General features: G+C 47.6%; 1 protein-coding gene across 6 annotated transcripts in view; it reads right to left on the minus strand.

Moving 5' to 3' along the window:
- Positions 1-15782, minus strand: part of HDAC4 (histone deacetylase 4) — a 233521-nt gene that overhangs the window by 89778 nt on the left and 127961 nt on the right. For all 6 annotated transcript variants that reach the window (XM_070422527.1, XM_070422531.1, XM_070422529.1 and 3 more), the window contains one exon: positions 6057-6301. In XM_070422527.1, the coding sequence (XP_070278628.1) occupies positions 6057-6301 (245 nt within the window). The remainder of the gene's footprint in view (positions 1-6056; positions 6302-15782) is intronic.

Below are 15782 nucleotides of genomic sequence, written 5' to 3' on the forward strand. Positions count from 1 at the left end.
CTCTAGGAGGAGAAGGCCATCGCTGCACCTAGGACCCAGGGAAGGCTTTCTGCTCTGTAGAAGCTAGAGCGTAGGGGCCTGAGTAACCCCACAGGAGAAACAGGAGGGATTCTCCTGGGGTGACCCAGAGGCCCACAGCATGAGGAAAAGAGTTCCCACCTTCCCCGGAGCTCCTGCAAGCCACAAAACCAGGTTCAGAGATGGAGCCTTAGGGAAACAACCTTGGCCTGTCAGGACCCCAGGGCCACGAATCATCCACACCTGGGGCCCAACCTTGGCAAGAGCACAGTCATGGGATGGGCCAGGCCCTGCCCATGAGCTGTCAAGGAGGTTGTCACAGATAACTTTTCAATATCTTAAAGTGGTTAAGGAAGTTTTAGTCAATGTAGCTGAAGAAAGGAGGTCATAATTATTTGCATATGACATGTCTATCTGCCTAGAGAACATGAAATAACCAATTATAAATTTGAGATGAATAAAAAAATTTGATAATTCTATAAAGAAATATATAAAATACCCAAGAATAATTGAGTATAAAATCTACAAGGCTTATATGAAAAAATAAAACAAGGGTTTTCAAACCATCAGACTGTAACACCGTGTTCCTAGATTAGAAACTTAATATCAGGAAGTTATTACAAAACATATTAATTTATGAACTCGCTGCAACTTCCATACATTTCCAGAATAAGTTTTGAGGACTTTATGGGAAAGATTCTGAAGTTCACCTGGAAGAATTAAGGGTAAGACAGGCTACAGCGAATTTAAAAGGTAGAATCCATGTGAGGGGACAGGAGACATGCGGATATGAACGAGACTAGCACATGGTGCAGGGGCTCCTGCTGACAGCTGTGTGGTGTCAGCACAGGACCAGGAGAAAGCCGAGGCAAACATGCACTGGTTAGGAGACCACAGTGACACTTCTAACCACTTAGAAATCATGTTCTGATCTGTGAATGAGGATAGGACAAGTAGATACTACTGATTATGGGTAAAAGTAACAGCCACATGACAACACTGAAATAATACCCTTAATTTATGATAGGCACTCCTACAACAGTAAGAAAAGACCAGCACTACAACAGAAGAACAGCAAAAAAAATTATAATTAGTAGAAACAGTGAATAAGCATATATAAATACGGTTACCCACAATCGCAGAAATAGAGACACAATGTGACACAGAACGGAAATATAATGGGAACAAGTCCCACTAAGGCCTCAGACTGCCAGGGAGGGGTGGTCACTGCAGGACAGGGACAATCCCATCAGTGGAGGAGCAGGCATGGGCACCAGCTCCTTGGGCAGCTGTGGGTGTGAGGGAGAGCACCTGTGCAGTGCCCAGCACAAAAGGCCCCTCCCAGGACGACTCAGTAAGTGCACCTGTCATGGTTACTACTGCTTTGCTATTTTGTCCATAGAGTAAGCAAGGTGTGTGTGCATGTGTGACAGAGGGAGGGAGACACATAGACACATGTACACTCGGCTGGTATAGATTTTGGAGATAAACATGGGTAACAAAGCCACAAAAAAGTACTTATCTTGGGTCAGCAATGCCATTTCTACTCTGTCTAGACATATGCACACGATTCATGCACAAAGAAAGTAAAAACATGAAAAACTGAAAATAATCTTAATGTTCAACTATTCGGGTATTAGTCGTTGTTTAAATTGTGACTTACTATAAGACTACAATAAAACCATTAAAATCATACTTTCGCAGTGTATGGGATGGTTTAGGGAAATGCTGACAACACAGTAAATAAAAATACACCAGAATTTGACCTCATTCTGTAACATTACACATACACATACACAGCTTACTAGTACATAAGATCACAGAACTTCATTAACAGCCTTCCTACCTAATAGCACGGGAGCAATATTTTCTCCTTTGTAATTTTCAACTATTCAAATCATTAACTAATGACTTTTACAATTAGAAAGAGGGTACCATGAAAACATTCCTTATAACAGCAGCACAGCCTGCAATGCCAACGCAAGCATAGGGCTAAATCTGTCCATACAACCACTAGGGAGGCCTGAGGCCCCAGACCCTCCTCCACCTCCCGATGATGCTCAGGGCACATTACCAGTGGGTTGTTCCTCTGGGGGTGCAATGGATTCGCCAGTTGGGATGCTCAGGAGGAAGGTCTGTGGGTATGGTTCTGTAAGTGAACGACTAAAGAGGAGGGCCAACATCTGGGTGAATGTGGCCGCCTGAACATAGGCCTGACCTCCACCGCCCTGAAAGCACCGACAGGGACAGAGGAAAGTATTTTTTAAAGAGATACAAATCCATAGGCCACAGACTGCAGAAACGGTTGGACTGCAAAGCAAGTGAGTGAAAGAAACACCCCAACTGGGAAGGCTGTGGCCTCTACCAGGGAAACAAGACAGCAGAACTCCAGGTAGCTTCCAGACAACAGTGTCAACACCGCTTCCAACTAAAGATGCTTATATGTGTCTACCACTAAAGCTAAATGTTTGATACATTCTCAACACAAAAATATAAGTATCTGCAAAACATGAAGACAACATGCATTTACAGAAACATTCCTGCTCATGGCTGGAGATACCGGGATGGCACCCCTGATCCCAGAACTAGAAGGTGGCTGAGATAGTGAGCTGGCTTGCACTCGGGTTTCCAGTGTCCTGCCCCTTCTTCCTGCATGCACCCAACTCCTGACCGAGTCACTGCTGAACATGTCCCCTGTCCCCTCTGAATGAGAGTGAGCATCTCTCCTGCATGCACTCTGGCCCTGTTGCTGCATGTCCCCAGTACCCATTCCCTTGGATATTATTCCCAAAGGAACTCTGACCTTAGCTATGAGACCTGCTTTGGCCAGTGGGGCAGTAACATCCTAGAGGGAAAACACACTTGCCCTTCTGCTGAGCTTGCAACTCTGAAACCAGCAAATAATCCCCTGGCCCCCAACAGCCTGCCAGACATCAGACCAGAGAGTGAGGCAATTATAGGTCAACCCCGCTGCTGCAGGTACAGAGAGAAATCCCGGGCCTGAAAAGCAGCTTAAACAACCCTCAACATACAAAATGACTACTGTGGTAAGTGCTATATTTGGGGTCATTTGCTACACAGCAAAAGGTAACTGAGACGCTCCTGCAATACAGTCCTTGCAGTCCTATAAAACGGTAAGCATCACCACACAAGCAGGAAAGACCTAGTGGGGCTTAGATGCTAAAATCATTTCCCCTTTGCATGAAACGAATATTTAAATTATTGATCCCGATCTAAAGATGCAATAAATTCCAATTTCAGATACTTGGAAATACAAAAACCATGTGATTGTATCATTATACTTAGAAATAGCCGCTGACAACTACAAATGCACTCATCAGTGAGTGGCCACTGTGAGAAGAGCTCCAAGGCCTCTCAAACTGTGGGACTGGTTTGCATCAGGAAAGAGGGACCTAAGCCAATGGGAAGGGAGAAATGATTCACTCCAGGGAAACCCCAGAGCTGTATCAGGAAGGGCATGTGGTTCCCTGAGTGCCAAGTGTGAGCAATACGCACACAGACTGACACAGGAAGGGAGACTCTGAGTAGGTCTTTAAGCAGAGTAAAGTCTAAGTATACCAGTACTAAGTGGCCCCCAAGAAGTGGCCTTGTGTATGTGTGTTGGGGTTGAGGAGGAGAGCCAGTTCTTCCCTCAAGTGGGAAATTGCTCGCTGGGTTCTTTCCTGCAGGGAGAAAGCTGGCTGTCTAAACAGGGAATGTTTGCCTGACGAGGTCTAGGGCCTGTGAATCCGGGCGGAGGGGCAAAGAGGGGCAGCTTTGTTGGTTAACCCCACTTTTTGATTTGAAACACTAAAAACTCGTATTTCTTTTATAAAATAAAAAGTATTAAAACTATAACAACTCCCAAAGCAGCAAATCTAGAAAATAGTCTTTTAGTTATCTGTGCTATCCCAGTTGGTGAAAGTTCACAATTTCTGGGCACAGATATCCCCACACCCCAAACTCTGGCTCTCTTACACCCTGCCTCAGGTACAGTGCTCATTGGGACCTTGTTCAGGAAAGGAGAGAACTAACCATGTAGGATGCAAGCAGGAACATGGTACCTAAAACAGCCTGACTCGCAGAGAAACTGTCAAAGTCACGTGCAGTACTGAGCACTGAGAGCTCATTAAAGGTCTTCTGCACCCAAAGTTAACAATTTAAGTCATATTTTAAAAATGACTCCCTTCTTATTTACAAGTTTCTACTCAAATTCACTGATGATTTAATGGCACTAATTAGACTGTGTGCTCAAGAGCTCTGTCTGGCAAACACGACTGCCAAATGTCACTAACAATATGACAGCTTAGGAAGAGGGTTTAAATCATCAAAACAAAAGCCGCTGATGTAATGATACAATTACAGAGTTTAAATAGCTTTTATGATCTCCATTTTAAATGGAAAAACAAATGATTAAAATGCAGAGAACATGTGACCTTGAGATTCTTCCTGTGTGTGGAGAACCAGGCCTGAGCTCTCTTGGTGACAAGGGCATGAGAAGCATCCAACGGCCAGGCCGGCCCTGCACAGGCTGACATGAGGACTCGGGAAGGACACTCTCCCATCTCCATGGCAGGGATACAAATTCCTGAAGTGCCAGGTGAGAACAGGATCAGGGTCAGGACACCAGACCCAGCGCAGTCAGAGGACCAAGCTGCGGGAAGCCCACTTGCCCTGTGACGGCAGCACTGCCCTCTCAAGGGTCTTGATGATTCTTGCTGCCCTGATGACCTCATATACAAGGGGTTTGTTTATTTCTCAAAATTTCATTTTTTTCTACAAACTATCAATTCAACAGACTCCTACATGAGACATGTTTAATGCCGGTTGGCACGAACCATGCCTGCAAGGTAGGACACTGGCGCTGTCTGTATTAGTGTATGACGACAGGAGTGTGAGGGACAATGCAATTCAATAGGTAGTTACTGAGGTCTTCCTTCAGCCAGGTACAGCTGTGTTGGGCCTGCAAACCCATGTCCACGTGGGGAGGCATGGACATGTGACTGATAGAGACACACAATGAAGGGCAATGAGGGGCCCGCCTTTGGGAGCACACGCATGCACTCTATGTGTTTTGGGGGCTGCGAGAGAGGCCCACATGATAAGGACCTGAGGCCTCCTGTTCACAAACACATGTGAGCTTGGACATGGATCCTGTGGCCCTGAATGCCAGCTTGACCGCAACCTTATGACAGGCCTAAGCCCCAACCTCCAGCTAAGCTGCTCCTGGGTCCTCGACCCACAGAAACTAGGGGATAATACACGTCTATTGTTGTAGCTGCTAAGTTGTGGGGTAATATGTTACATAGAAATAAATAACATATACGACATGGGTTTTTTTGCTTTGTTTTAACGTGGCTACGAGGAAATGTAAAATTACCTACATAATTGTAACGTACCCTGTATATTTCTATAGGGCAATGCTGCCCTGCATGGCTCGAATACCATGAGAGCTTATCAGGACCAGCACATCACACCAGGACTGTTAACTACATATTGTACCTTCGCTACATTTCACTAATACATGTTTCTTTCCTATGTATTTCATTTTAAAATCTGGAATATGATTAGATACTTGTATAGAGTAAGCACCCCCCCCCCCAAAAAGATCTATGTAAGTTTTTTTTATTCTATTTAAATATAAGAAAATGTTAACGCTTCTTTCCAGTTACAAAACATCAGTAGGACAAAATGAGAAGAGGTAGACACCACTCAAGAGATAATCTGGGTTACTATTCCTACTGGTAATTTTCCTATTTCAGGACATGTATTGGCAGGTGAAATTAGATGGGAAGCACTCTCTCTGCTTTAAGTACATCCTACACTGGGACTTTAGACACTGTTTCCAGTATATACTACATCTGCCACAATTTACTTGGCCAACACCCTGCTGCTGAAGATACAGGCATCCAGTGATCTGTCTTCGGGGCATGGCGAGGAATGTCTCTGCCTGTGAGTCCTAACGGTGCAGCTGGTTGCTAGGGACCATGCTCAGCTAGGATCATGGTGAGAAAGCATGTGCTGGAACCAGGACTCACCTTGATGTGCTCATGCAGCTGGGCCTCGTGCTGCCGTGACAGCTGTTCGTGCTGCCTTTGGAACTCTGCAATGAGGATCTGCCGCTGCAGCTGCTGCTTCTGCTTCAGAGCCAGGAGCTCCTGCTGCAGCTGCTGTTCCCGGAGGGCGGGCTCCGCCACAGGCAGCGGGAACTGGTGGTCCAGGCGCAGGTCCATGGGCACCGCCGAGGGAGCCACCTGCAAAGGCAGCGCCGAGGCCACATCCACTGCAGAGAGAGCACAGCACAGAACATGGTCACTGCAGGCCACGGCGTCCCCCGCCTGAGCAACCACCCAGACCCTTAGCAAGCAGCAAGGGGTATCCGCATGCTGAAGGACAGTTCACATTTCAGATGCCTCTCCCCAACTCTTGCCCAAAAGGTTCACAGTGAGGGACTCAGCAGCCTATGAGAGGATCTACTACTCTTCAAGTACAAAAATCACAGTCATCATGAAGGTGAGACCAGGACACGTTCATGCACACTGCCCCCTGCTCTCTCACAGGATGCCACTGCAGGCCCATCACTTTTCTGAAAGCAAGTTTGAAAGTCACAAGGAGAAAAGGGAAGAACTCTGGAGAGGGTTGAACAGCACTAAGTATGGAGGCTGACTGCGGTGTCGCTTCCTCCTCACCAAGTCACTGAAGAGCTGTGTACTGGAAACACAGAACAGTGTGTGTCACAGAGTGGTCCAGACAGATGCTCAGGACGAGGGCCTGTTTCCATGGCGAAGCAAGTGCCCTCTCAGCAAACATGTTTACTGGCTGCAGCCCACGGAGTGCCTCCCAGCTGGCCTGCACAGGCACATGCATGAGCTGTGTCTGCTACACAGAACCCACGGCCTCTTCTAGGCTCGAAGGCTGGCGGAGTACAGCCCCAGTGACTGAGATTAGAAACAGCAGCAGAATCAATCTTTTTTTTTTTTTTTTTAATATATTTTATTGATTTTTTACAGAGAGGAAGGAGAGGGATAGAGAGTTAGAAACATCGATGAGAGAGAAACATCGATCAGCTGCCTCCTGCACGCCACCCCACTGGGGATGTGCCCGCAACCCAGGTACATGCCCTTGACCGGAATCGAACCTGGGACCCTTGAGTCCGCAGGCCGATGCTCTATCCACCGAGCCAAACCGGTTCTGGCAGAATCAATCTTAATGCTGACAAATTAATACCAAATTAAAGCGAGAAAAGGAGCACAGGAGGAATGTAAGTTTTCAATTATGGACATCACAAGAGAACCCCAAGGTGGGTGCTCCTGCTGGGACAGGTTTCCACTTTGAAAATACATGAACACAGGCTTGCACTGTGGCCCAGAGAACTTTCCACAATGGTACTCAGACACGCTGTGCTCTCCCCCCGCACCCCCCAAATGGACTTTGCTCATAAAGCCCCCGAAGGAGCTGAGGGGAGAGCATAGCACAGAGACCCACAGCTCCCCGGTCACTTCCAGAAAGGTCTCCCCAATCTGCTCTAGGAACATTTCTTCATCAACCGACAAGCACCAGACCCGGAGGCCAGGGCAGGAGAAGGGGGCCTTGCCCTGAAGGGGGTTGCAAGACTCAGATGGGAGCCCCAATTCAAAAGGCCAGGGCCACCAAGGACCAGTTTTCTTACCTAAGGGCTGTCTCTGCCTGGACCCTAGCACAGGCCAAGTTATGCATATGACTTGGTCCCGGAGTCTGCCTGGAAGTAGTCACTCCCACTACACACATGCCCAGCCCTCAGGCCACAGAGCCCTCCAGTGGCAGATAAACAGTTCCTGAGGAGTTCTGTGCTCCCAGCCCTATAGCCCATAGGTTCTGGTACAAAAGCCCAGCCCATAAATGGAACCACCCCTCGGGGCAGAGCATTTCTGTGGTCATTGCCCAGATGGCAGGTCCCACATTAGCCTTTCTGATAAGGCAAGGTCAGGGAAGGCTGGGGCTGAGGGAGAGGCTGGCTGTGTGGAAGCCCTGTGTTCTGACCCCGAGCAGACGCAGGCACTGCGCTCTGAGCACCATGTCCTGACAAATGTGTCATCTGAGTGCAGTGCATGGCTCATGGAGGCAGAGCCCAGGAAGCTGACAGGCTGGAAGCTGCCCAGGATACTCTCATCTCAGAGTCTGAAGCAGCTATAACACAGAACTGCCCAGAGGGCGACCAACAAATTCTCCACACTTGATCATTTTAAGAAACTATCCAATCTCCTCTCTTTTAACACTAACAAGCAGGGGTAAACACCAGCTGACTGTTTCTCTTCTGTTCCCCAAATCAGTGAAGTACAACCCCCAACTTTTTAAATGTATGCATTTTTGTCTAATTCGGTATCAGACTTGACCCATTAAGAGGTTTTTATTTGATCTTTATGTGACAAAATCTATACAAATAAAGAGTGTTTTCCTGAACAGGCCCAGGGAAGAGTGGTATCCCACCCACCCCCACCACATACAACCTGAGAAGACTAGATTTATTAATCCCCCGGCTTTTCTTGTTTTGATCATTTTATTATGAAAATATAGCAAACTGGATAAACTGGGTAAATAATACCAGTTTTAAAAAAACTCAATATCTTCCTCCATTTGCTTCAGACTTTCTCTGAAGGAAAAAGTCGTATGAAGGGCAGGGAAGAGAGCTTAGTAAAAAAGCTTAGCAACAAGGGGACTCGACACCATGAGGGGATTCAGGTCATGTGTTTGGAGGGGTATCACTGTCACCTGTGAATAATGCTGAGTGCTCCCAAACCTGTCACTGCTGTGACTGACCACCAGCCTCACAGGTTCCCTCTGCATCCACCTATGAGATCCAAAAGTTATTGTCCATTAACCCACTAACCTGCCTCATTACCTCACAGATTATAGGTGAGGTACATGACGGACTTCTCAGGTGAGTTTGACTTTGCTTTCGAAGGACAGGCCTGACCCTACCTTTCTGGGTTACACACACACGGTCACTGTTTTAGAGAGAATTCCTGGGTCTATGTTCAGAGGTAGGAACAACCTACAGGGTCTCTCTCACACTGTGCTTGTCTGGTTAAACAGTACTACTTTAGCTTCAGTAAATAACCACAGAGAACTAATGAATAAGCATAGCACCTACATTTTGTGAGCAGTGTCACTTTGGTGGCCACTATGGCAGGGGAGGTCAGGTGTGACCCCACTTAGAAGATGTACCAAAGTGACCTGAGACTCTATGCAGCAGCAATGCCATTGCTGACAGGCCAGACCGAGGACTCATCACTGCCCACTTGAGCTCATCCTCTCCCTGTTTCTAATTTTTCATAGATGGGGCAGGGGGGCCATCAGAAATGCCCCATAGTTAATCTCTTAAAACTAAACATAGCCCTAGCTGGTATGGCTCAGTTGGTTGGGTGTTGTCCTATGCACCAAAAGGTTGCTGGTTCGATTGCCAGTCAGGGCATATGCCTGGGTTGCAGGCTCACTCCCCGGTAGGGGACATGCGGGAGGCAGCTGATCGAAGTTTTTCTCTCATCCATGTTTCTCTCTCCCTTTCCCTTCCTCTCTCTCTAAAAATCAATAATAATAATAAAAAACAAGAACAAAAAACAACTGTAAAAGGATCCTTTTTATTAACCAAACCTGTGATGGGCCACCATGTCCATGCACATTTATCTGCTGCTAGTATGCAGGACCTCCTGCTCTGTGCTGGGTGCTGGGCACAGGCACAGGCCTACAATGGGACACCAGATTGGGGGGCGGGAGGATGGGCTGACAAAGGCCCAGAGAAGGCCTGCAAGGGACTGCATCTCCCTGACATGGAAGAGGCATCACGAGCAAGGAACCAGGGGTCCGGGTGCATGTGTGGGGGTCATGGGGACTCCAAGGCAGAGGAGCTCATATCCCCTGCCCTGTGGATGCCCCCTGGGCAGGGGGACAGTCAGTGTGGGGAGGCTGGACCAAAAGCAGAGAGGCTGGCAGCGGGTTCAGGTGCTGAAAGAGAAGAGGGTGGTGGCCTCGGGAAAGCAAACGAGGATGGAAGATGCTGAGGCACAGCAGCACGCTCAGGTGGCTCCTGCTCAGTAATGACGTGGGGCAGGCAGCATACACCCACCACATTCAAACCGAGGTTTGTCTTGTTAACTCAAATGTTCCTCAGAGTCTCCTGAGTATGGAATCCCAGGGAATCTTCTAAGGACACCCTCCTTGGTAGCTGGTGAGTCCTCCTGCAGACACCAAAGAGCAATGGGTCCAGGTGAGGAGTATGCTGATGTGGCTGATGAACCTGCAGACAAACCTCCCTGCTGCCAGGAGTGAAACGAGTGGGGTATGAAGGTGGCTGAGTCGGGGCAGAAGCGTCCTCAATGAATGCATCACTGTTCTGACTGCAGCATTTCCTCCACATTTGCTGTTAGAATGGAATAAAGTCTTGCCTCGGTTTACCTTTTTGAGGTATCAGAGAAAACTTCACTCTTTTGCTACAGAAAGTTAAAGAGCAGAGAGAATGAAAAGTCGAACATTACCTATGTCAGACACACCCAAACTAGCTCCTGCCTTTCCTCCACCCCTGCTGACAATGCTCCACTTACAGTTAGACACAAACACAGCGTGGCAGCACACGTGGGCCACAGAGAGCCATGCAGGGATCAAGAAACGCTATCTGCTCACCCTAGTGTGCCCCACACAGACACGCCAGGTGGGGAGAGTGGCCGTAGCTGTCCCCAGCCCTATCCTGCACACCAGCTGCTGAGAGAAGTCACAATCACCATTCATCCTAGCCTCCAGCGGGTGCGTCAGACAAGACTTGTACTGATTCAGTATCAAAAACTAGCTGAAATGCCATGAGGTCCCAGCAGAAGTTGCTAGTGCCTCTGACCCAGAGCGCCCTGGAGAAAACAATCAAACCTTCTCTACTTAAAGAATGCAGCACCAAAACAAAAAAGCCTGTATTCCCATGAATATTTTATGGTGGAGAGAAAATTGCTTGTATAGGTTGTGCCATGAGAAATACATTAACACAATCAGACTCGTGACGTCAGCAGAAGCACAAAGAGCACATTCAAGGCCCAGTAAGAAATGCCGACTGTGCTGTTCTCAACCACAGAGAGAAGAAATCTGGGATACTGTTTCTTTATTTAGTAAGTGATCATAAAGGACACTGTCACTTTCCGTGGTTAGGTCCTCTCTTCACACACCATGCCATGCCATCATATAGACACGAAACACAGAGAAGCACTATTCCTCAGAAAACATGGCCAAAGTTCAGGGTCCATTCAAGTGAAGAATGAGTCATTCAAATCCAGGGAAAAATAATAGATATCGCAACTATGTAACCACAATTTCCTCTTACTCTGACATTTTGCCTATCTGGGGAGGCGGAGAAAGGGAGGAAAAAGAAGACGGGGTAAATTAGAGATGTAACTGAAAAACGTGTTCCCCTATGGCTGTGAAATGTGTCCACACACTGAAAAACATGTGTTGGGATAAGGAGTGATGCCGGAAGGCCCTGTGTGCTCTGCATATCACATGCCCGTCCAATACTCTAACTTCATCAGGCAGCCCCTCGCTTTTATTTTTTGTTTGTTTGTTTTGTTAATCCTCACCTGAGGATATTCTTAGAAAGAATAGAAAGGAGGGGGAGAGACAGAGAGAAACATCCATGTGACAAAGACACATCGATTGGTTGCCTCATGCATGCACTCCAACCAGGGCCAGGGATCAAGCCTGCAACCCAAGTACATGCCCTTTACTGGGAATCAAACCTGGGACCCTTCGGACTGCGGGTTGACACTCTATCCACTGAGTCAAACTGGCTAGGGCAGTGGTTCTCAACCTTCTGGCCCTTTAAATACAGTTCCTCATGTTGTGACCCAACCATAACATTATTTTCATTGCTACTTCATAACTGTAATGTTGCTACTGTTATGAATCGTAATGTAAATATCTGTTATGCAGGATGGTCTTAGGCCACCCCTGTGAAAGGGTTGTTCGACGGCCAAAGGGGTCGCGACCCACAGGTTGAGAACTGCTGGGCTAGGGCATCCTTCACTTTTCTTTATAGTTATAGTCTACCTGTGTTATTCCTACACATGTGTTCCTTAATGACAGGAGTGAGCACAAATGCAATGGCAGTGGTAATGGTTCCCAGGAAAAGATATGCAGTCTGGAGTCTGGTCTGCCTGCAGCTTGAAGAGTGGACAAGAGTGCCTCCTGGAAAGGGTTGTGAGTGTCCCCAGGACACCAAGGGCCACTCACTCTCATTGTGGCATCTGGTAGGGCAGTCACATGGACCAGAACTGCCCTGCACACCTGCCTCCTGTCCCCAGGTGTGAGCCATGAAGGCCTGCGGAGAGACAGGTGTCCTCAGCGAAGTGGGGCCAGGGGGGCAGATGGTCCAAACAGGTCAGCAGCAAGCCAACAAGAGTCTGGGGCAGGCTCACCAGTCTGTCTACAAGCCACAGGGCCACGGAGCACAGGCAGCCTTGAGGGTCAGCCCTGCCTCCACACACCTGCTCAAAACCCAAAGGCTCCACCCTGCCAGGTGGCCCAGGGCCTCCTGCTCAATGGTTTGGTAGTCCCTGGTCTCTGTCCTCGAGTAAATCTCTGGGTTTCTTTGGCCCACTCATCTTTCTCCTTTCACTCTCTCACCCTGCGGAAACTCAGGCTCCATCTATGTTTTGAATAAAAAGGAAGCATGGGAGGCCTGCCTGTCTGCAAGTGTATCCATTTTCCCTCTGTGTACTGGCGCTGTGCCAGGACTCTAGCTTACAACCATCTCCCTCAGGACTGCAAGGAACTGCTCTCTGCCTGTTGCCAGTACTGTTGTGAAGTGCAAAGCTGTTCTGATCCTGGAACCTTTTTGTGGGACCTGGATCTCCTCTCTATATGTTTGTAAGATCTTCTTGTCCCCAGGGTTCTGAAATTTTAGAATCACGTGTTTGGGGATGATCCTTCTGTGCCCATGGTGGGGCACATAGTTGGCCTGTTCACTGTGGCAGCTGGTGTCCTCCTCGGTGGGGATTTCCTTGAATTATTTCACCGAGTTCTTTTTTCATTTTGTCCTTCTGAAACCCCTGTTTAGGTGGTAAATTGCCATTTCCTTTTCTTTCTCTTATGCACAACTTTCTATGAGATTTCCTTAAAGGTAATTTTAACCTTTCCATCAAGTTTTATGTAATTTCTGCTGTTATTTTTTTAAGCGTTTTTATTAATTTTAGAGAGAGAGAGGAAGGGAGAAGGATAGAGATATAGAAACATCGATTGACTGCCTCCTGCACGCCCCCCACTAGGGATTGAACCCACAGCCTGGACATGTGACCTGACTGGGAATTGAACCTGTGACTTCTTGGTTCATAGGTCTACACTCAACCACTGAGCCATACTGGTGTTCAGAGGCCTGGGTGGCTCCATGCCCAAATGTTTCCTGTAAACTATCAGAGGGATCTGGAGGCATGGGTGGTTTCACTTTGATTCCCAGCAAGACCACCCCCAGGAGGTTCTGCACCTGCTCAGGGAGCTCCTATGACGTACAAGGCTTTCCTATGCTATGAACAGCCGGCAATGGTAACTGCCCAGATGATCTCACTGGGGTTGTCAACAGTCCATCCCCCTTCAACTGTTGGCCAGACCATTTCTGTAATAAGGAGAGACTCAAATTAACTACCCATGTTTCTCAGACAGCAGTTTTTAGGAGAAATGCAGGGCAAATGCTTGATTCTCTTGCCCACTGTTTGATCCCCACATTGCATCAAACATTTCTCTGAGGAGAACAGGTCCCTCCAGTGGGGAGCAGTGTTTAGGGACCGCAGTCTGGCTGCTGGGTGGGTGATGCTTCTGAAACATGGATCTTTACTGGAGTTTTTGTGAATTTTGGGTGAAAGTGAAATTATAGTCATATGTTCAATCTGCCATCTCGCCAAGGAGCTTCGGAATACATTACTTATTAAAAATATCAGTCAAAAGAATCAACAGTCATATCAGGTTTTATTCAAAATACTGATTTATATGCAATATCACTTTCCCCAAAGGTGATCTTAACTGAATTACAACTATTCATTTTAACACTATGTGTACGTGTAGAGGGAAGAGGAGGTGAAGCCTTAAGTGTTTCTCAATGTAAAGATGTAATGATCTTCTGTGGCTAATGTAAATAACTTCAGTGGCCCCACCTTGGCCTAATTTGTAAGTGAACATATATATCCTTTCTTTCTGCCTCATTACATGTATATATGTGGTGCCAAAGAAATGGGCTTATGGAAAGTATTCACCATTATTTACATTATACTTGAAAAATGAGAATAAAAACAATTATGGCACAAGAAGAGGGAGTTTTGTTTTGTACTGTTTTCAATTGAGAGCAAAATGAAAAGAAATAAATATAATCAGTGGCGACATTTATAGATTTTACAGATGTATATGGGAAGGCTTTGTTCTCCACGTGGGGCAGGGAGAGACCTGTATCAGTTGGTTTGCATATATTAAATGTTACAGTAAATGTAACGCTTTCTGTGTCCTGTACACACGATTTCCTTGCACAGTTCCAGGGAGTGGATTAGTCTTCCAAGTCAGTGAGAAGTTGACTAGAGCAGGTAGGTCTCTGCTCCACGCTGGAGGTGGAGAGGGTGTCAGGCGGCACTCCTCCCTGCATGTCCCCTTGTCGTTGCTACCAGAGCATCACTGCAGGTCCTGTGCGCTGGGCCTGGACTAGCTTCACTTGTGCTACCTCATTTAATGTGTAACATAAAGGATCCCACAGGACAGTGACAGGCACCAGCTATACCCCATAGGACAGATGGAAAAGAGAAGCACTGAGTCTGAGCAACATGCACAAAGCCACCCAGCAAATGAAAATGACAGCCAGGAACTAGAACCTGGGTATCCTAACCATGCTGCCGAACGGGCTAAAGAGCCCAGGGGGCAGGTCACCCTGAGCGGTGGTTCTCAGGCTGGGTGCCTGGGGACTTGGGAACAATGTAGGACCCAGGCCTGCACTATGTAGGAGCAGGTGTTGGTGGTCTCCAGCAGAGCTCGGTGGTCAGGCACCCCCGGAAGCCAGGAACGCCCACCTGGAGCTCTGAGTAAACACCCACGAGTGTGTTTCCTGCCAGCAGTGGGCCTGCCTGACCACTCATATCTCTCCCTGTAGCTCTGACTTTGGTTTCAGTTGTGACCAAAGGCCAGTCTGCCCTGTAATTATTGCCTTGCTCGAGTGCTCTGCAGTTCTGAGCTCTCTATGAACAACTCTACTTCTTTAAGGTCCTAGGGCTGGGGCAGCCTCAGGATCAGCCCTGCAAGGCTCTGCTCAAGGCTGACACAAGGCCGCAAAAGGCTGGCCAGACCAGGTCTTGCCACCCACCCAGGACCAGGTAGACAGGTTTACAAGTTCAACTGAGCTGCCATAGCCCACAGAGCAGAGTTGGAAAGAAAATCCCCTAATACAATTCTTATCACAGCTAAAATAAGAAGCTACAATTTACACCAGGTGTGGGCTTCACCTAAATTAGCTCGCACCTCCGCCCAATTCACACTACCTCCCAAACTACAAGTTTTCAAAATATTTCTCTCTGGTAGGAAATTTAAGGTCCCTCTATACACTAATTCGATGTAGACTCTCGGCCAGTGTCTGTACCCAAGGAGAGGGGCTTTGCACAGCTGGTTAGGACTTTCCTAAGGTCATGCCTGCCCCCCACCTACCCTATCCCTACCGCACTGGCATCTCCGAGTTGTCTGCGGACACCAGAGAGAACGTTTTAGTGGAAAGGCAAGCCTGCAGTGCT

Source organism: Myotis yumanensis, unplaced genomic scaffold, assembly GCF_028538775.1.
Source record: "Myotis yumanensis isolate MYYU_CA2020_CCGP unplaced genomic scaffold, mMyoYum1.0.hap1 SCAF_8, whole genome shotgun sequence".
Lineage (NCBI taxonomy): Eukaryota > Metazoa > Chordata > Mammalia > Chiroptera > Vespertilionidae > Myotis > Myotis yumanensis.